Source organism: Gymnoscopelus braueri (genome assembly GCF_963280865.1).
Source record: "Gymnoscopelus braueri genome assembly, chromosome: 9".
Classification (NCBI taxonomy): Eukaryota; Metazoa; Chordata; class Actinopteri; order Myctophiformes; family Myctophidae; genus Gymnoscopelus; species Gymnoscopelus braueri.
Genome location: NC_137610.1, coordinates 6,268,548 through 6,288,767, shown reverse-complemented (window position 1 = coordinate 6,288,767; position 20,220 = coordinate 6,268,548). Strand labels below are relative to the sequence as shown.

At 40.5% G+C, this 20,220-nt stretch overlaps 2 protein-coding genes across 4 annotated transcripts in view; one reads left to right on the top strand and one right to left on the bottom strand.

Moving 5' to 3' along the window:
- The window catches only part of duox2 (dual oxidase 2), a 10,792-nt gene extending 8,027 nt beyond the window's left edge, over positions 1-2,765 (bottom strand). For both annotated transcript variants that reach the window (XM_080437814.1, XM_080437813.1), the window contains exons 1-4: positions 2,727-2,765; positions 1,878-2,034; positions 206-263; positions 1-17 (exon numbers count right to left, since the gene is read on the bottom strand). The exon at positions 1-17 is cut by the window's left edge and continues 118 nt beyond it. In XM_080437814.1, coding sequence (XP_080293940.1) covers positions 1-17; positions 206-263; positions 1,878-2,024 — 222 coding nt within the window. In that variant the 5' untranslated portion in view covers positions 2,025-2,034; positions 2,727-2,765. The remainder of the gene's footprint in view (positions 18-205; positions 264-1,877; positions 2,035-2,726) is intronic.
- A 275-nt stretch (positions 2,766-3,040) lies between these two features.
- Positions 3,041-20,220, top strand: part of duox (dual oxidase) — a 63,658-nt gene continuing 46,478 nt past the window's right edge. For both annotated transcript variants that reach the window (XM_080436677.1, XM_080436678.1), the window contains exons 1-11: positions 3,041-3,094; positions 3,453-3,580; positions 6,646-6,729; positions 7,406-7,570; positions 8,210-8,397; positions 9,981-10,182; positions 12,545-12,711; positions 13,306-13,369; positions 15,297-15,393; positions 16,576-16,666; positions 18,606-18,708. In XM_080436677.1, the coding sequence (XP_080292803.1) occupies positions 3,481-3,580; positions 6,646-6,729; positions 7,406-7,570; positions 8,210-8,397; positions 9,981-10,182; positions 12,545-12,711; positions 13,306-13,369; positions 15,297-15,393; positions 16,576-16,666; positions 18,606-18,708 (1,261 nt within the window). In that variant the 5' untranslated portion in view covers positions 3,041-3,094; positions 3,453-3,480. The remainder of the gene's footprint in view (positions 3,095-3,452; positions 3,581-6,645; positions 6,730-7,405; positions 7,571-8,209; positions 8,398-9,980; positions 10,183-12,544; positions 12,712-13,305; positions 13,370-15,296; positions 15,394-16,575; positions 16,667-18,605; positions 18,709-20,220) is intronic.

Below are 20,220 nucleotides of genomic sequence, written 5' to 3'. Positions count from 1 at the left end.
ACTGGTAAAGTTCAGAGCTACACACACACACACACACACACACACACACACACACACACACACACACACACACACACACACAACACGGATGAATAATCCTACCTCTTATTGATTAGCAAGATAAGCCATTTATTGAGACAGTTATTGAACTCACAATTATTAAGTAATAATAAAGTAATTATAAATAACGTAATAATAATCTCACCCACTATCACCACTCCTATGAATAAACTGATTATAATTCGGAACATCCAGAACAGCCTCTGAAATGAAATAAAAGTGACTTTACAGATTAAATAAAAGTGACTTTACAGATTAAATAAAAGTGACTTTACAGATTAAATAAAAGTGACTTTACCACCTGATTCGGATGCTATCAATGCATTGAATGACAGACTAAATAAAAGTGACTTTACAGATTAAATAAGTAACTTTACAAAAGTGTCTTAAATTAAATAACAGTGACTTAAATGCACAGACTTGGTGAATGCAACAACAATAAGTTGACAACAACAACAACCAAACTGCTGTTGAGTAGAAGTAAAAGTCCAGAACATTGGAAACTCTCCTGTAAAGTAAAAAAATCCTCATAATTGTACTTAAGTACAGTACTTGAGTACATGTACTTGAGTACATGCACTTGAGTGCATGAGTACAGTGACTCACACAGTGTAGTGAGTCAGTGTTAAACACAGGTCTGAAGCACATGGACTCATTCACATATCATGTAGCTACATGTTTACGCTAATACCTCCATAATCCATTATTGTGACAATAATATCACATGCAGATCTACAAGCTCACAATGCAGATCTACAAGCTCACATGTACATGTTTACGCTAATACCTCCGTAATCCATTATTGTGACAATAATATCGCATTGTGATGAGAAAATAAAATGTTCACAAATGTCTAAATCTACAAGCTCACAATGCAGATCTACAAGCTCACAATGCAGATCTTCAAGCTCACAATGTTAATAACAATAACAAAGGAAGGGTTTTGGACCTGACACAGAGACCATATATTTAGTCCCTGGATGAGATCAATCAGTATACCATTGTTGATGAATAGAATACACAGGAACACAATGGAAACAGGCCCTTAGGGCCTAAAATATTCAATCAATCAAAGTCCAGTGGCAACTAGAAAAAGTGCTCCTCGGAGCACAGGTCTCCGCCAGGTCAGGTAGGTTATTGTGGCCTCCTGGTGGCGCTATAATAGGCCAATGTGAAAAGGGTGCCATTTCTTCTTAGGCCTTTGATGGCAATCGGACAGTGCATTCATGATTTGAGGCATTTTGTTCCAAAAAAATGTTTTGCTAAACTAGACCTGCTGGTGGCGCTATAACAGACCAATGTGGAAAGGGTGGCATTTCTTCCTCAATGTAGTGGGAATGTGCGTGCAAAATGTCATGGAAATTGCACGCTGCGTTCATGATTTGAGGCATTTTGTTCAAAACGGACCAATCCTGCAAACTTTAGAAGCCATTCTTAGCCAATCAGGATGGAATATGAAAAATCGGAATGACCTGTTTGGTTTAATGACTATAGAGATAATGTGTACCGATTTGCGTGACATTTGGACAACATCTGTAGGAGTACTGTCAAAAAAATTGTTTAGCAAAAAGCGGCCTCCTGGTGGCGCTATAACAGGCCCATATGAAACATTTGGGGCAGAGGTTTTGCTCTGGCATCCAGGGAGTGTGTGTGCACAGCTTCACTGCGGCCGGGCCAACAGTGCCGGAGATTAGCTGTTCACAGACAGACGGACGGACAGGGTGTAAAACATACTCTCATAGAAGAGGAGGAGAGGAGGAGAGGAGGAGAAGAGGAGAGGAGAGGAGGAGAGGAGGAGGGGTCTTGGTTGAACTCACCGACTTGCCGCGGATCCCCGGCAGGATGAGCACGAAGGTGACAGTGAGCAGCAGGAACACCAGGATGACGGTGAGGAGGTGACCGCTGAAGATAAACGAAGTCCTTTGTTGAGGATAGAATGGATAAATGTCATCGTAGAAAGTCATCGTTATCCTCCTGGACACACACACACACACACACACACACACACACACACACACACACACACACACACACACACACACACACACACACACACACACACACACACACACACACACACACACACACACACACACACACACACACACACACACACACACACACACACACACACACACACACACAGAGAGACACACTGTTAGAGAGCAGGGCTCTCGGTTTACGGCTCCAGATCAGCTGATAAGGAGGAGTTCCTCTGCCTTTATAACAGATCCAGGAGGAGATCTGATGCTGCATTGTTGTCAGATGTGCAAAAAGAGAACATAATATACGTCTAAAGACATCTAATACTCTGCATGGCCTATAGTAATATATTACTACGTCTAAAGACATCTAATACTCTGCATGGCCTATAGTAATATATTACTTACTGGGAAACACTGGAAATGGTCAGAGATTCAAGCAAAGTCTGGTGTTGGTTCTGTCTAAAGCCATGATGTGTCACTATAGCCTGATGCTAATGGACTGCATTCTGTAGTCTGTGTCCATTAGCATCAGGATAGTGAACACTACAGTGAACACTAGTGAACACTATAGTGAACACTAGTGTTCACTATAGTGAACACATCGTGGATTCAGTACAGTTTCAAGTTCAAGCAATGATTTAAACAAAAAGTTATTAAATGAATTCATGTGATTATTCTCACCTGTTTAAAGAGCAAAGATCACAGGCTGGTTGCAGAGGGACTGTAGACAGTGTGAGAGTGTTGGTGACATACACTTCTTTTATACCTTTTGTCACCTGGCAGGGAGGAGGAGGGAGAGAGAGGGGTAAGGAGGGAGGAGAGAGCGATAAGGAGGGAGGAGGGAGGGTGAGAGAGAGAGGGTGGAGGGTGTGAGTCAACAGGTCACTAACAGTTCTCTACATGATGATTAAAGCTCCAGGAAACTACCGGCTTTATTTATTGCACCACCTCCAGATCTGACACCATTTACATTCCCCTCCCGTCTGTCTGTGAGTCTCAACACAGCTCAGTGTAAACTCTACAATCATCCATCCTGCAGCATTCAGTGGGTAAGCTTCAATGATTCCTTATTTTACTACGGAGATGTTATAGCTTATAGTATAGCTTTTTAGAATGATCCCAAACTGATGCATTCATTCATTCATTCATTCAGTGCCAAACAGAAAGCACTGATCTGCACGTGAGGCTTCAGCTCTGACAGAACTGTGACAATATAAAGCCATTAAATATTAACCTACGACAATGTTGCCTAAAAGACAGATCTCATCAGTATAATTTAAGGTTAATGCTGAAACACAGAGCTCATCAGTATAACTTAAAGTTAATGCTGAAACACAGAGCTCATCAGTATAACTTAAAGTTAATGCTGAAACACAGAGCTCATCAGTATAAGTGAATCCTCCTCAGATCACCAGACCGGAGCGTCTCTGCATCGATGGATGTGCGTAAAGGCATGTGGACGTGGAGGAGCTTTATGATAATAAACTTCATTAAGGCTGGATTACTGCTGCTGCTGCTGCTGCTGCTCACTGAACGTAAGTTTATCCACTGAAACCTTTTGTCTCCTTATTCACACACACACACACACACACACACACACACACACACACACACACACACACACACACACACACACACACACACACACACACACACACACACACTGTAGCAGTGGTGTGTTCTAGGTTTTTAAACAGTGGTGTGTTCTAGGTTTTTAACCAGTGTGTTCTAGGTATTTAACCAGTGTGTTCTAGGTTTTTAACCAGTGTGTTCTAGGTTTTTAGCCAGTGTGTTCTAGGTTTTTTCGGAGGTCATATGATAATCTAGCCATGGATGGTTCACATGACGCTCGTTTGTCAGAAGCGTCATGGAGGAACTTCAACCTGGTTTTGGTATTTTCTCCATTTACAACCCCTACATCTACATAAACGTTCCCATTTACAATATAAAGTGCTGAATTCATGGCCACGGATGTAACAAGTTGAATCTAAGTACCCGTATCTTCTGCATTGTTTAATAAAGAGCATTTTAATCTGATTGGTGGCTATTTTCTCATAGAGTTATAATATATCAGAGTGCAATACACCTCTCAACCGATAGGGTCGCGCAGTTGAAAGCATATGGAGAAAATGCTTTCAAAATGCAAAAAAAATCTAAGAAAATGACCACCGATCGGATTAAAATACTTTTTATTGAACAATACGGAAGATAAGGGTACTTAGTTCGACCCGTTTCAACTTGGTACATCCGTGAACATGAGGTCAGCACTTTATATTGTAAATGTGAACGTTTATGTAGATGTACGGGTTGTAAATGGAAAAAGTACCAAAACCAGGTAGATGTTCCGCCGTGATGTTTCAGGGCTCTCCGATAATCATTCACTTTTACTTAAGTAAAAGTATCAATATACTGAAATGTAGAAATACTCTGTTACTTTCACAAGTTCAAAATGTATAAATAATATTTTGAAAATAGCAGACATTGTGACGCATTGTGAGCTTGTAGATCGGCTATTTTCAAATGGCCGAAATATATATATATAGGGCTGAAGTGGTTAACGTATGTTTTGTAATAATAATCTACATCTAGTCAAAGTCAAATCAAAGTTACTAGTAACTAAAGTTTTCAAATAATTGTAATGGATTAAAGAGTAGGCTACAATATTTGACCCATTATATATGATTCTTACCTTTTTCCTCACATCGTATCCATAAAGTATAGTTATTCCTCCTGATCTCAGATGTTTGACATGTTAGTTTCCAAGATATTTTTACAGACGGGTTGAAACAAGCGTTTAAATGGCTTATTTAGTCAGACTGTGTCCAGTCAGCCCCCGTCCGCATGCTCTGTATAGCCAACCACAGGCTGTAGTCTATATACTGCTGTTTTAAGGTTACATTGTGATAGTCATGGGCTCATGGCCATGCACAGGCTGAGTGAAAAACTAAAAGTGATTGATTTAAACGCTTGTTTCAACCCGGCCGTCGGTAAAAATGTCTTGGCCGCTAAAATGTGAAACATCTGAGAGCAGGAGGGCTGAGCTTTACTTTATGGATATGATGTGAGGAAAAGGGTCAGAATCATGCATAGTGGACAATATTCTCCCTTGTCGTCAGCTGCCTGCAGCCGACGCTGTGGAACCTCTTCTAGGAGCTATGAGGAGGGAGAGGTTCTGATTAGAGCTGTAGTGTAGTGTGTAGGGTCTATAGCTCTGGTTGTGATTAAAGCTGTAAAGTGTAGGGCAGGGGTTCTCAAACGTTTTTGGCCCAGGTACCCCTTGGAGGGGAGATTTTTTTCCAGGTACAGTACCCCCTCATCCTCGCAACACCGATAAGCATACTTATATATATACTTAGAACCACATGTACATTTAGAATAGATGCCATTGGAACTATTTGTATTAAAAACGTTTCAATCAAAATCATTCAGACCCATTTCATAGTCATAAACAGAAACCACTACTACTATATGAATCATGTGCCAACGTGCCAATGTGTTGTAGTTTATTTACACACTGTAATGTGTTGTAGTTTATTTACACACACTGACTGTAGTGTGTAGTTTATTTACACACACTGTAGTGTGTTGTAGGGACGGGTAATCTCTAGCTAGCTCTGGTCCAGAGTGTTAGTGAGTTCTCTCTCTCTCTAACTCATAGTTAAAGAATTCCACTTCCCTGTGAGGCTCCAACTGTAGTGAAAATAAACTAAACTACTTCGCTACTCACCGAAACAAAGGCTGTTTTGAGTTGTTGAAAGTCTGTTCTCGGAGGTGGGAAGCCTCTCAGCACCCCACCTTCTCTGTAAAAACACACTTTTTAGCCAGAAAATAAAATATTTCACCGGAAGGAAAATATATTTTTGGTTGCTCCACTGCACCCTCTACAGATCTGGTCAATGGAATTTTTCTATTGACCAGATTTTCCCTTCCGGTGAAATATTTTCTTTTCTGGCTAAAAAGTGTATTTTACAGAGAAGGTGGGGAGCTGAGAGGCTTCCCACCCTGTAGAATAGACTTTCAACAACACAAATCAGCCTTTGTTTTGGTGAATAGTGGAGTAGTTTTGTTTATTTTGACTACAGTTGGAGCCTCACAGGGCAGTGGAATTATTTGTCTATGAGCAGAGAGTTAGAGAGAACTCACTAACGCTCTGGACCAGAGCTGTCTCCACACAATTAACCTGGACTCTGTGAGCCGCATGTATTCTAGTCTAACTTTGTCTTCTTCACCTGGATAGAGTAATATATTATTATTATTATTATTATTGTTATTATTATTATTATTATTATTATTATTATTATTATTATTATTATTATTATTATTATTATTATTATTATTATTATATATTATTATACTGTAGGTTAAAGTATTATTATTATTTATTATTATACTGTAGGTTACAGTGTGTTTATATAATATTATTATACTGTAGGTTAAAGTATTATTATTATTATTATTATTATTATTATTATTATTATTATTATTATTATTATTATTATATTTTTATTATTATATATTATTATACTGTAGGTTACAGTGTGTTTATATAATATTATTATACTGTAGGTTACAGTGTGTTAATTGTCTTCTTCATGGACAGAGTCTCTCTCTGAAAGGAACTGGGAAGTTCCACGATATGATGGCTGGTACAACAACCTGGGCTATCCTAAACGAGGGGCGGTTGGTAAGTATATATATATATATATATATAATAATGATAATATAATTATTTTTTATTTATTTATTTATGTATTTTCATTATCATTATTATCTGGGACTGGGACCCCAATCTACACTGTAAAATCCTCAGTGTTGATTTAACTCTGGGGGTGTTCAAATGGAACCAAATCGACCGGCACTGGTCCATTTGGTTCCATGTGTACACTCTCAGAGTTACAGACCTGTAAGGGTCCATTTGGTTCCATTTGCACACTCTCAGAGTTACAGACCTGTAAGGGTCCATTTGGTTCCATTTGCACACTCTCAGAGTTACAGACCTGTAAGGGTCCATTTGGAAAAGTTGCATGCATACATGCATTATGTTCGTACATGTATACATTTTTATACATGCATGCATGCTTAGCTACTGTATACATGCATGCTTGTATATTTTTCATACATTCATGCTTAGCTACTGTATACAGGCACGCATGTATATTTTTCATAAATGCTTGCATTCTTTAAATGCATGCATGCACATGCCTGCGATTGTATACATGCATGCATAACTACTGCATACATGCATGCATGTATATTTTCATACGTGCATGTATTTTCACACATGCTTGCATATTATGCATGCTTGCAGTACAACTGCATGTTCCCAGGAATTCCTGTAAGTTTCAGTGATTTCCCTGCAGGTTCCAGACTAGTGCGTCTGCTCCCAGCTCACTACTCAGACGGAGTGTACCAGGCCGTGTTGGAACCAGAGTTCCCCAACCCTAGAACACTCAGTGGACTGATCTCAAGAGGTCCTTCAGGGAGAGCCTCCACACGCAACCAGACCGTTCTCTCTCTGTTCTTTGGTAAATCATCAAGGATTATTATTTCATGTACATTATTGCATTGTTTGTGTATTATGAGAAGGCAGTGATGCAGAATGTACTGTTACTATACTCAGTGGTGTAAAGTAACTAAGTACATGTACTCAAGTACTGTACTTAAATACAATTTTGAGGTATGTTTTACTTTGCTGAAGTATTTCAAATTTTCAATGCTTTAACTTCTACTCCTACTCCATTACATCTCAGAGGCAAATATTATACTTTTACTCCACTACAATTATTTGAAAACTTTAGTTACTAGTTACTTTGTAGATTTTGATTATTATTACAAAACATACATTAACCACTTCAGCTCCATATACATTTCGGCCATTTGAAAATAGCCGATCTACATCACAATCATCACAATGCGTCGCAATGCGACACATTGTGAGCTTGTAGATCTGCTATTTAAAAACAATTTTTTATACATTTTACACATTTGAAAACTTGTGAAACGGGACATTCTGCATAATGAATACTTTCTACTTTTGGTACTTTAAGTACATTTTGATACCAATACCAAAAATTGTGTGTGTGTGTGTGTGTGTGCTGTGATAATCATTAGTAAAGATGATTGTGAGAAGAGGTGATTAATGGTGTTTCTGTGTATCATCCCAGGATACCACGTTGCCTTTGAGATCTTTAACTCCAGACCCCCCGGTTGCCCCCCTGAGTTCATGAACATCCCCGTCCCCAGAGGAGACCCTGTGTTTGACCCCTTGGGTCAGGGCCGGGTTCTGCTGCCCTTCCAGAGAGGGCCCTGGGACAAAGAGTCCAGTCAGAGTCCCAACAACCCCCGGACACAGGTAGACCGGACTCCATGAATGTTCGGAATTTGCCAATTAGGCTGGAATGTGAAAAATCAGGCGGATCCGACGGATCCGTCTTGATCACTTAACTAAAGAGATCATTTGTACTGATTTGCGTGATGTTTGGACAACATTTGTAGGAGTAATATTTAAAAAATAATAATAATCAGCCTCCTGGTGGCGCTATAATAGGGCAATGTTGAAAGTGTGGCATTTTTTCCTCAACGTAGTGCGAATGTGCGTGCAAAGTTTCACCGCAATCGGACGCTGCGTTCATGATTTGCAACATTTTGTTCAAAACGGGCCACTCCTGCAAACTTTAGATGTCAATCTTAGCCAATGAGGATGGAATATGAAAAATCTAACAGATCCGTCTTGATCACATGACGATAGAGATCATGTGTACTGATTTGTGTGAAATTTGGATAAAATCTGAAAGAGTAATATATATATATTTTTTTATGTAAGTTGGCCTCCTGGTGGAGCTATAAAAGGCAGATGTGAAAAATGCAGGGCAAAGGTTTTTCCTTGGCCTCTAGGGAGTGTGCATACAAAGTTTTACACAGATCGGTGCAATTATAGGTAAAAACACGAATCGGCCTGTTATAGCACCACCATGAGGCTGATTTGAAAAATTTCAAGTGGCATTTCTTCCTCTGCCTAGTGAGAATGTGTGTGCAAAATGTCACGGAAATTGCATGCTGTGTTCATAATTTAAGGCATTTTGTTTAAAACGGAGCACTCCTGCAAACTTTGGAAGCCATTTTTAGCCAATCAGGATGGAATATGAAAACCTGTTTCGTTTAATGACTATAGAGATACTGTGTACCGATTCGTGTGACGTTTGGACAACATCTATAGGAGTACTGTCAAAAAATTTGTTTTGCAAATCTTTCACATGGGCCTGTTATAGCGCCACCTCCTGGTGGCGCTATAACAGGCCCATGTGAAAAATTTGGGGCAGAGGTTCTGAATTGGCATCCAGGGAGTGTGTGTGCACAGTTTCGCTGCGATCAAGCCAACTGAGCCAGAGATTAGCTGTCCACAGACGGACGGACGGACAGACAGGGTGCAAAACATACTCTCTCGCCAGGCAAAAATGTTCGGCGACTACCTTTTTTCACTGACGAAAACTAAATAAAAACGAAATAAAAACGAAATAAAAACTAAGCTATGATGAATACAACTAAGATAACGTCAATTTCGTCGACAAATAAAAACTAGACTAAAATGTTAGTGAGGAACTAGTGGAGAAGAGATCCAGTAGAAGTAAAAGACAAGTTATTTCACGTTTGGTTGCGCTCGGGTGCTGTGCTCTGAAAATAGTAGATCTACAAGCTCACAACGCGTCACGATGCTACACGTTGTGAGCTTGTAGATCGGCTGTTTTCAGCATGCAACCAAGTGTAAAATCAGCCATTATGACACCATTATGACAAGGCACCGACAAAATACATTTTAGTCGACTAAATCAACTGTAGATTTAGTCGACTATAATCTTATGATATTTAGTCGACTAAAACTAGAATAAAAGTAAAACATTTCAGATGACTAAAATATGACATAATGATGTCATGCAGGTGAACCTGGTGACAGCGTGGATGGATGGCAGCTCCATATATGGTCCTTCCACTTCCTGGTGTGACTCTCTGAGGAGCTTCTCTGGAGGTCGTCTGGGGTCGGGTTCTGAGTGGAACATGCCCAGGAAGGGAGGGGGTCAGTTCCTCATGTGGAGCGCTGGGGACCCTTCTACTGGTCAGCATGGACCTGAAGGCCTGTATGGTGAGTACTGGTGACCTATTGACCTCTCTACTGGTCAGCATGGATCTGAAGGTCTCTATGGTGAGTACTGGTGACCTATTGACCTCTCTACTGGTCAGCATGGACCTGAGGGTCTTTATGGTGAGTACTGATGACCTATTGACCTCTCTACTGGTCAGCATGGACCTGAGGGTCTTTATGGTGAGTACTGGTGACCTATTGACCTCTCTACTGGTCAGCAGCTAGTAGTTCTACTGTCAGTGGTGGAAGAAGTACTCAGATATTTAGCAATACGACAATATGAAAATACTCTGTTACAAGTAAAAGGCCTGTGTTCAAAATTTTACTTGAGTAAAAGTACAAAAGTATTGGCATCAAAATATAAGTAAAATTACAAAAAAAAATCAAAATAGCCGATCTACAAGCTCACAACGTGTCTGCACTGCAGGCCTACTGTGTTAAACAGAGTTTCAGTTAGTTTCAGTTAGCAGGCCTACTGTGTTAAACAGAGTTTCAGTTAGTTTCAGTTAGCAGGCCTACTGTGTTAAACAGAGTTTCAGTTAGTTTCAGTTAGCAGGCCTACTGTGTTAAACAGAGTTTCAGTTAGTTTCAGTTAGCAGGCCTACTGTGTTAAACAGAGTTTCAGTTAGTTTCAGTTAGCAGGCCTACTGTGTTAAACAGAGTTCCAGTTAGTTTTAGTTAGCAGGCCTACTGTGTTAAACAGAGTTTCAATCAGTTTCATCTAGCAGGCCTACTGTGTTAAACAGAGTTTCAGTTAGTTTCAGTTAGCAGGCCTACTGTGTTAAACAGAGTTTCAGTTAGTTTCAGTTAGCAGGCCTACTGTGTTAAACAGAGTTTCAGTTAGTTTCAGTTAGCAGGCCTACTGTGTTAAACAGAGTTTCAATCAGTTTCATCTAGCAGGCCTACTGTGTTAAACAGAGTTTCAGTTAGTTTCAGTTAGCAGGCCTACTGTGTTAAACAGAGTTTCAGTTAGTTTCAGTTAGCAGGCCTACTGTGCAGAACAGAGTTTGAAAGCGTGACTTCCAGGTGGTTTAAACCAGGCTGAACGGTAGTTATCAGCACATTGACGTAGGTATGACTGTGTGTTGTGTCAGTGTGTTGAGAGGCCTGACCGCAGGCTGACCACAGCGTACCTCCTCCTCCTCATTACCGCTAGGCTGTGGGAGCTGCTCCTTTGTCACCTGGCCTGTCTAACAACACTCCTCTATTATCTCTCTATTAGTGGTCAGGATGCATGCATTACACACAGGCCACATACATACATACATACATACAGGATCTGTCAGTTCAATTCACTTCATTACACTGCAGAGTACAACACACACACACACACACACGCACGCACGCACGCACGCACGCACGCACGCACGCACGCACACACACACACACACACACACACACACACACACACACACACACGCATACATACATACATACATACATACATACATACATACATACATACATACATACATACATACATACATACATTACAGTCATTTAGCAGACGCTTTTGTCCAAAGCGACTTACAATAAGTGCATTCAACATAGGTAGGGAACAAAACTACTAATCACCAGAAGTCTTAAGTGCATTCTATTCTAAAACAAGCAACTAAGAGTATACCTAGCGCTAAGGTAAAAGTGCAATATATCAACTACCTACTTTCTTAAACAGATGAGACAAATAGGAAAATCAAATGAGCAAGAGTTAAAACAAATAAGTGTATAAAATAAACAAGATCCAATAAAACAATAAAACAAGAGTTCGTACAGCTAGTTAACAACAAGTAGGCAGGGCTTATACATACATACATACATACATACATACATACATACATACATACATACATACATACATACATACATACATACATACATACATACATACATACATACATACATACATACATACATACATACATACATACATACATACATACATACATACATACATACATACATACATACATACATACTGCAATGTAGAAATACTCTGTTACAAGTAAAAAATCCGGAATTAAAAATGTACTTGGGTAAAAGTACAGAAGTATTGGCATCAAAATGTACTTAAAGTACCAAAAGTAAAAGTACTCATTATGCAAAGAAATCCTCCATTTCATGTTTTCAAAATGTATAAAATCATTTGAAAATAGCAATATCTACAAGCTCACAATGCGTCGCATCTGACTCTGTATCTGAGATACGGGATGACTGTATATCATAATACTTTAAATCATAATTCATGCTCCTCTATATTGAGTCCAGAGTTGAATGTATATCATAATTTAAATATGTTCACAGAGTTGGGTAACTCCTGGGCCAATGAGAACATGTTTTAATAACCCATACTGTATGTTCACAGAGTTGGGTAACTCCTGGGCCAATGAGAACATGTTCACGGCGGCTGAAGGGATTATCTGGTTTCGCTTCCACAATTACATCGCTGACAGGCTCCGTACGGAGCATCCCGATTGGCTGGACCAGAAGCTCTTTCAAAACGCCAGGAAGCACGTGGTGGCCACATTCCAGGTACACACACACACACACACACACACACACACACACACACACACACACACACACACACACACACACACACACACACACACACACACACACACACACACACACACACACACACACACACACACACACACACACACACAGGTGTGGAGGAGTTTATGCATCAGATGGTTTCTGTTGTTGTGTAAAGTACTCACATTTTGACTAGTAAATGTATCGATACCACAGTAGAAATACTCTTACAAGTTGCAAGTAAAATGCCTGTATTCAAAATGTTACTTGAGTAAAAGTCTAAATATACTAACGTTTGTCATTATGCATTATTTTGTTCAAAAATCTTTTCAAAATGTAAAAAATGTGTCAAAGATTCGGCTTCGATTTGCAATAATGCATTTTGTATAATAATTTAAATCTACAAATAAACAAATAACTAAAGTTTTCAAATAATTGAAGTGGCATAAAAAAGTTTTTTTCCTCAAAGATGAAGTATCGGAAAGTACTCGAGTAAATGTGTGTTCTGTGATGTTATGGATGTTACCAGCTCAGATGAAGTTACATTAAATGACAGTTTGTAATGATCCTCTTTGCTGTTTTCATTAGAATATCGCCCTCTATGAATGGCTCCCTGGTTACCTAGGCAACAAGCAGCTACCTCCATACCCAGGTGAGGAGTGTGTGTGTGTGTGTGTGTGTGTGTGTGTGTGTGTGTGTGTGTGTGTGTGTGTGTGTGTGTGTGTGTGTGTGTGTGTGTGTGTGTGTGTGTGTGTGTGTGTGTGTGTGTGTGTGACCACAGGGTGTAGTTGATCCTCTGGTGAAGATGATCTCAGCAGAATGATGAGTCTGCATGGTTCTCATAATGTAATGTCACGTACAGCACTGGTTCTCAACCTACGGTCCGGGGACCCTCAGGGGTCCCTGTACACTGGGTGACCCCCAGGGGTCCCTGTAGACTGGGTGACCCCCAGGGGTCCCTGTTGACTGGGTGACCCTTCAGGGGTCCCTGTAGACTGGGTGACCCCCAGGGGTCCCTGTTGACTCAGATATTATACATGAGGGATCAGATCAGAACTTTATTATTGTCACATCATTACAATAACAGAAAGGCCCGTCATTGCAGTTTAAAGATAGACAGAGAAATAGAGCATAGAAGTAGAACAGGGGTCATCAATACGTCCGTACGGGGGGGGGGGGGGGGGTGATGTGGGGGGTGGGGGTGTGTGTGTGTGGGGGGTGTGTGTGGGGTGTAGTGTGTATGTGTGTGTGTGTGTGTGTGTGTGTGTGTGTGTGTGTGTGTGTGTGTGTGTGTGTGTGTGTGTGTGTGTGTGTGTGTGTGTGTGTGTGGGGGGGTGTCAGTGGGGTGTAGTGTGTGTGTGTGTGTGTGTGTGTGTGTGTGTGTGTGTGGGGGGGGGGGGGTATAGTGTGTCACAGGGGGGTGTGGTGTGGGAAAGATAAGTATTGAAATATGTATAAGAATCATCTTTATTGTTACATCACAGATTTACAGCTGTAAAGTAGATGGTGAAATTAGTTTTTGTGCAACAAGCTACATCATTTATCACAGGAAGTCAGCTTATTATAAGCCCCTTTGGGCTTCTTTTTCTGTAAAGTTGCTTGTAAATATTGCTAGTTGTGGGTTCGGTTTTTTGGTCTTGTTTCTTTAAAAAATATATTTATTCAGCATAGGTAGTAGTAGGGCAGTTTAGAAAAAACATATACAGTAAGACTCATGCCTTTTTCTTTTTCTTACATACAGGAACAAACGGTGCAATGCAAACAATTAATTCCCAACATAACATTTAACACACAACTTAGGGAAAAGGATGGTTCAGTTTTGAACAACACTCAACTTTCTCCCCGTACCCTCCCTCCCTCATGGGTCTTTAGTCACCGTTCACTTCACCACATGGACAAAAAAATATCCTACAAAAATTACGTTAAATCAGCAAAAGTTCTAAGAAATAAAAACATAAGAATGTTCCTGTTCCCTTTTCCTCTCCCCTCCTTGACCTTGACCTTTGGTCTTGTTTCTAAAGTGTAGTTGTTTATTTGGTCTTGTTTCTAAAGTGTAGTTGTTTATTTGGGCTTGTTTCTAAAGTGTAGTTGTTTATTTGGGCTTGTTTCTAAAGCGTAGTTGTTTATTTGGGCTTGTTTCTAAAGCGTAGTTGTTTATTTGGGCTTGTTTCTAAAGTGTAGTTGTTTATTTGGGCTTGTTTCTAAAGCGTAGTTGTTTATTTGGGCTTGTTTCTAAAGTGTAGTTGTTTATTTGGGCTTGTTTCTAAAGCGTAGTTGTTTATTTGGGCTTGTTTCTAAAGTGTAGTTGTTTATTTGGGCTTGTTTCTAAAGTGTAGTTGTTTATTTGGGCTTGTTTCTAAAGTGTAGTTGTTTATTTGAGCTTGTTTATAAAGTGTAGTTGTTTATTTGGGCTGGTTTCTAAAGCGTAGTTGTTTATTTGGGCTTGTTTCTAAAGTGTAGTTGTTTATTTGGGCTTGTTTCTAAAGTGTAGTTGTTTATTTGTATGTGTAAGTGTGTGTGTGTGTGTGTGTGTGTGTGTGGTGTACAGTATCATATCATATACTGTGTCTGGGTTGCAGGTTATCAGAAGTTTGTCGACCCAGGCATCTCTCCTGAGTTCCAGGTGGCTGCGTTTCGCTTTGGGATGTCCATGGTCCCGTCTGGAGTTTACATGAGGTAAAAAATACTACGTTATCACAGTAATATTTGACTGAATAATATCATTTTTTGTAAGCCGAACATTCGGCAAGCAGATCTCACGTTGTGAACTTGTAGATCTGCTATTTTTCGTGAAGAGGTTTGGTGTAGGGAAATATAGAGCAGTACAGAGGCTTAAAGGGATATTTCACTTTAAAAAAAACGTTGGGTCATTTTATCATCTACTCAGGCTTTTGTGAGCCCCCCAGACCGTTTTTAAGTTGCTTGAGTCAGTATTTAGATATTTGATATTCATTTTATCAGACACGCCACCCTTCCTATACAAACCCATTATAACTTCAAACTCCATTTTTAAAACACCCGTCCTTGGTTCTGGGGACTCACCCTGCCCTCCTATTATGCGAGGGGGCCGTGTTTTTTCGATAACTTTTTTCATTTTTATTTCTTTTGAAAATGAAAAAAAATTGAATACAATAAAAAAATGTAATAAAATAAATGAAAAGTAATCCCTTTAAGTGATTAAAAACAGAGTTACAAAGTGCTTCACACAGCATTAAATATAAATACATACCCGGTAATAAAAGACCATGAAAGGATACAAATGTGTAAGAACTTATGTAAGAAACCATAAGAGTCCATGAAACATACTAAGAGCATAGAGTCCATGAAACATACTAAGAGCATAGAGTCCATGAAACATACTAAGAGCATAGTCCATGAAACATACTAAGAGCATAGAGTCCATTAAACATACTTAGTCTAAGAGCATAGAGCAGCATCATATTATGAAACATACTAAGAGAACATACATGAAACATACTAAGAGCTTAGAGCAGCAAAGTCATATTATGCAACATTTCATAAAGTAAAAAATTGGGGCGGCAGTGGCTCAGGAGGTAGAGCGGCCGCTAGTTCGATCCCAGGCTCCCCCAGAGTTAGTGTGGAAGTGTACTTGAGCAAGACACTGAACCCCTAACTGTGTGTGTGTGTGTGTGTGTGTGTGTGTGTGTGTGTGTGTGTGTGTGTGTGTGTGTGTGTGTGTGTGTGTGTGTGTGTGTGTGTGTGTGTGTGTGTGTGTGTGTGTGTGTGTGTGTGTGTGTGTGTGTGCGTGCGTGCGTGCGTGATTTATAAATGCACCATTTACCATTTAAACACAGCGTAGTGTTTTGATGAGACGGTAATGTTTTGTTTTGTCTTCAGAAACAGAACGTGTCACTTCAGGAAGATCCTGAACCCAGATGGGAGCGTGTCTCCTGCCCTGCGTGTCTGTAACAGCTTCTGGAAACGTCACGTATGTTATCACGTGTTTAACACAACACAACACAACACAACACAACACAACACAACACAACACAACACAACACAACACAACACATCATTTTATATTATGTTGATTTAATATGCTATTTAAAGGTGCTGCCTGTAAGTGATATATTTTGGTTAAAACAAGAAGTCATTTGTTAAAAAGTTAAAGCTCTATATTATATTGTGATAGTGATCATTACTATAGAGTGTTTGTTCAGTAACAGTGTTAAATAACTCTACATTGTGATAGTAATCACTTCTATAGAGTGTTTGTTCAGTAACAGTGTTATATAACTCTATATTGTGATAGTAATCATTACTATAGAGTGTTTGTTCAGTAACAGTGTTAAATAGCTCTATATTGTGATAGTAATCATGACTATAGAGTGTTTGTTCATTAACTCTTTGACTGCCAGAGTATTTTCATAAAGTACTCCCCCAGTGCCAGCGATTTTTGTGTTTTTCTGTTTTGTTATTTTGTTATTTAATTTTCATATAGTTTGTCTAGCTGCGGTTTTGAACACATACGATGGTTCCACCAGCAGAGAGCAGCAAATAGACACCTTCATCAGCTCGCTGACTCGCTGCCCCCCCCCCCCCCCAAATAGAGCCAAACAGTCAAATACGTCAAACCGGATGTGACGTGTTCTCAGATTCTCCGATCGGCCAAAATTACGATGTGATACACGACGGCGATGACTGTTCGTCACCCAGACTATAGATTATAGAAGTGGACCTCTCTGTTTGTTTTTTATACCGTGTGAAAAACCGTGTGTTTCCCTATTCTGGCCGAAAATGACCGGGGGAAAAAATTGAAAAACGGAAACGGAATCTGCGTCATAAAACCGGATGCAGGTGTGGGTGAAGTAAGTGGAACTCGAAACCTAGAATGAAAAATAATCAGAATAGCGTGAGATTAAACAATGAACGCGCGTCTAACGCGTCTAACGCGTCGACAGCCAACTGGACAAACTAGCAATTGACGCGTTATCGAGTCAACCGCAGTCAAAGAGTTAACAGTGTTAAATAGCTCTATGCGATGGGCATTGTGGTATAGCCAACACCAACTCAGGACTCCTGAATCACTGCCCTCCACACTCTCCAATCTAACATCAGGGTCTTCAGCTCTATTGTGTTTTTAGCTAAGCTTTGACACTGCAGTGCATCTACGTAGGTGGTGCACCTCCTACTGGCTCCACTGTGACACTGCAGTGCATCTACGTAGGTGGTGCTCCTTTAGCCTGGTACCAGACAAATCTGCCAGTGCAAAAGAAAAAATTGCCCTTGGCGATTTGGGTCTGGCACCGCTCCGTTGAGAATCCATTTCCTGCTCCCGAAGTCTGGGGAGACCAATCAGGGCCCAGTATTCAAATATGGGAGACTGTAATTGGTAGTTGGTTGTAAGACTAACCAATTGCGTGGGGAGCCATTCTTTTGATCCCGCCCCTTGGGGAAAAAAACGTCCTCATAGAAGCACCAGACTCATATCCACGCAGTGATATAGTCAGTTTGTCTTGGATTGGCTCCCATAGTGTCAGTTTGTCTTGGATTGGCTCCCATAGTGTCAGTTTGTCTTGGATTGGCTCCCATAGTGTCAGTTTGTCCTAGATTGGCTCCCATAGTGTCAGTTTGCTTGCCTCTAGCTCTGGGTGCCTGACAGTGTCCTGCCAGCCTCATCCTTCTCTCTCTGACCTTGTCTGTGACCGGTGGTAGGTCTCTATAGAGGACCATGTGACCTGTGGTAGGTCTCTATAGAGGACCATGTGACCTGTGGCAGGTCCCCATAGAAGACCATGTTTGTGGGGCTAGCTAGGCTTACTAGCTAGGCTAAATAGCTAGGCTAACTAGCTAGGCTGACTAGCTAGGCTACATAGACGCCCAGACTAATCTGCTGTTTTAAAGTGTCAATCATTGTGCTTCAACAGAGCCTCAATGTAAGGTCATCTCAGGACATCGATGACCTCATCATGGGGATGACATCACAGATCACTGAGAGAGAAGACAACGTGGTCGTGGAGGACCTGAGAGGTATCTATAATAATACTTATGATATGAATGATTATTAGGACCACAATGGAAACAAGTCTCCAGGTTTTCCTTTTAGCCTTAATGCCTGACTGTACCTCGGTTTACATTTATGACCAATAAACTATTCAATCGATCAATCAATATGATGACCCACTCTGACAGGCTCATGGGTTAAAGGTCATTCATATTTAGTTGCGCGCCGGTGGTTGCACACAGACAATAGCTGATCTACAAGATCACAGTGCAACACTGGCTGAGGGTCTGATAGGCAAATCAAGCCGAGAGTCTGATCACTGATGGAGGTGGGGTAAGAAGCCTACATAATAGAGTCTGATCACTGATGGAGGTGGGGTAAGAAGCCTACATAATAGAGTCTGATCACTGATGGAGGTGGGGTAAGAAGCCTACATAATAGAGTCTGATCACTGATGGAGGTGGGGTAAGAAGCCTACATAATAGCCAGAGCTCTGATCAACAGTCTATGGCAGGTTTGGAGGCAAGTAGAGTGATCCTGTGCTTGCGAACCCCGGACGAACTTCAGAGGCTTTGTCAATTATAGAAGTAGGATGACCCACTCTGACAGGCTCATGGGTTAAAGGTCATTCATATTTAGTTGCGCGCCGGTGGTTGCACACAGAAAATAGCTGATCCACAAGATCACACCGCATCACAGTGAAACACGTTGTGAGCTTGTATGTCAGCTATTCTCAGTGTTCCAATCCTACAGTCCTCTAAGGTTATTGGTTCTAATCTGAGGTTGTTGGTTCTAATCTAAGGTTGTTGGTTCTAATCTAAGGTTGTTGGTTCTAATCTAAGGTTGTTGGTTCTAATCTACGGTTGTTGGTTCTAATCTAAGGTTGTTGGTTCTAATCTAAGGTTGTTGGTTCTAATCTAAGGTTGTTGGTTCTAATCTAAGGTTGTTGGTTCTAATCTACGGTTGTTGGTTCTAATCTAAGGTTGTTCAGAATCAGAATCAGAATCAGTTTTATTGTCACATCACAGGTTTACAAGGTAAAAAAGTGGGTGAAATTCTTTTTTGTACATCGTTCCCATCGCAACGTTAGTTTCCATAGAAAGAAGAGGGGGGGGGGGGGGGAGAAGAAGAGGGTGGGGGGCAGGTGGGAAGGAGATCAAAACAAGAGAGCAACCGAAGGCCAGACAAGTTATCTACATATTTACAAATTACCTGAGATAATAAAAAAACAAAAAAAAACTAAACTAAGGTGCCTGAGCATAGCAGCAATGTATTGTATACTGTGCATGTTATACTTATACTGTGCATGATAGACAATGGACGTTAAGGTGCTTAGAGGAAAAGGAGCACAATAAAAAAAAGACCAAAAAAAAAGTCAGTGCGTTATACAAGGGATTAAGGTGCAAAAGGTCAGTGCGTGTCCACCTAGAGTGGACTGACCCTAGTATAATCCGCAAGTAGCTCCATGAGGGAGTGCAACAAAAAGTCATTTGTACCTGGTGTAGTCCACAGGTGTGTCCGAGGGGGGGCTAAAGTCC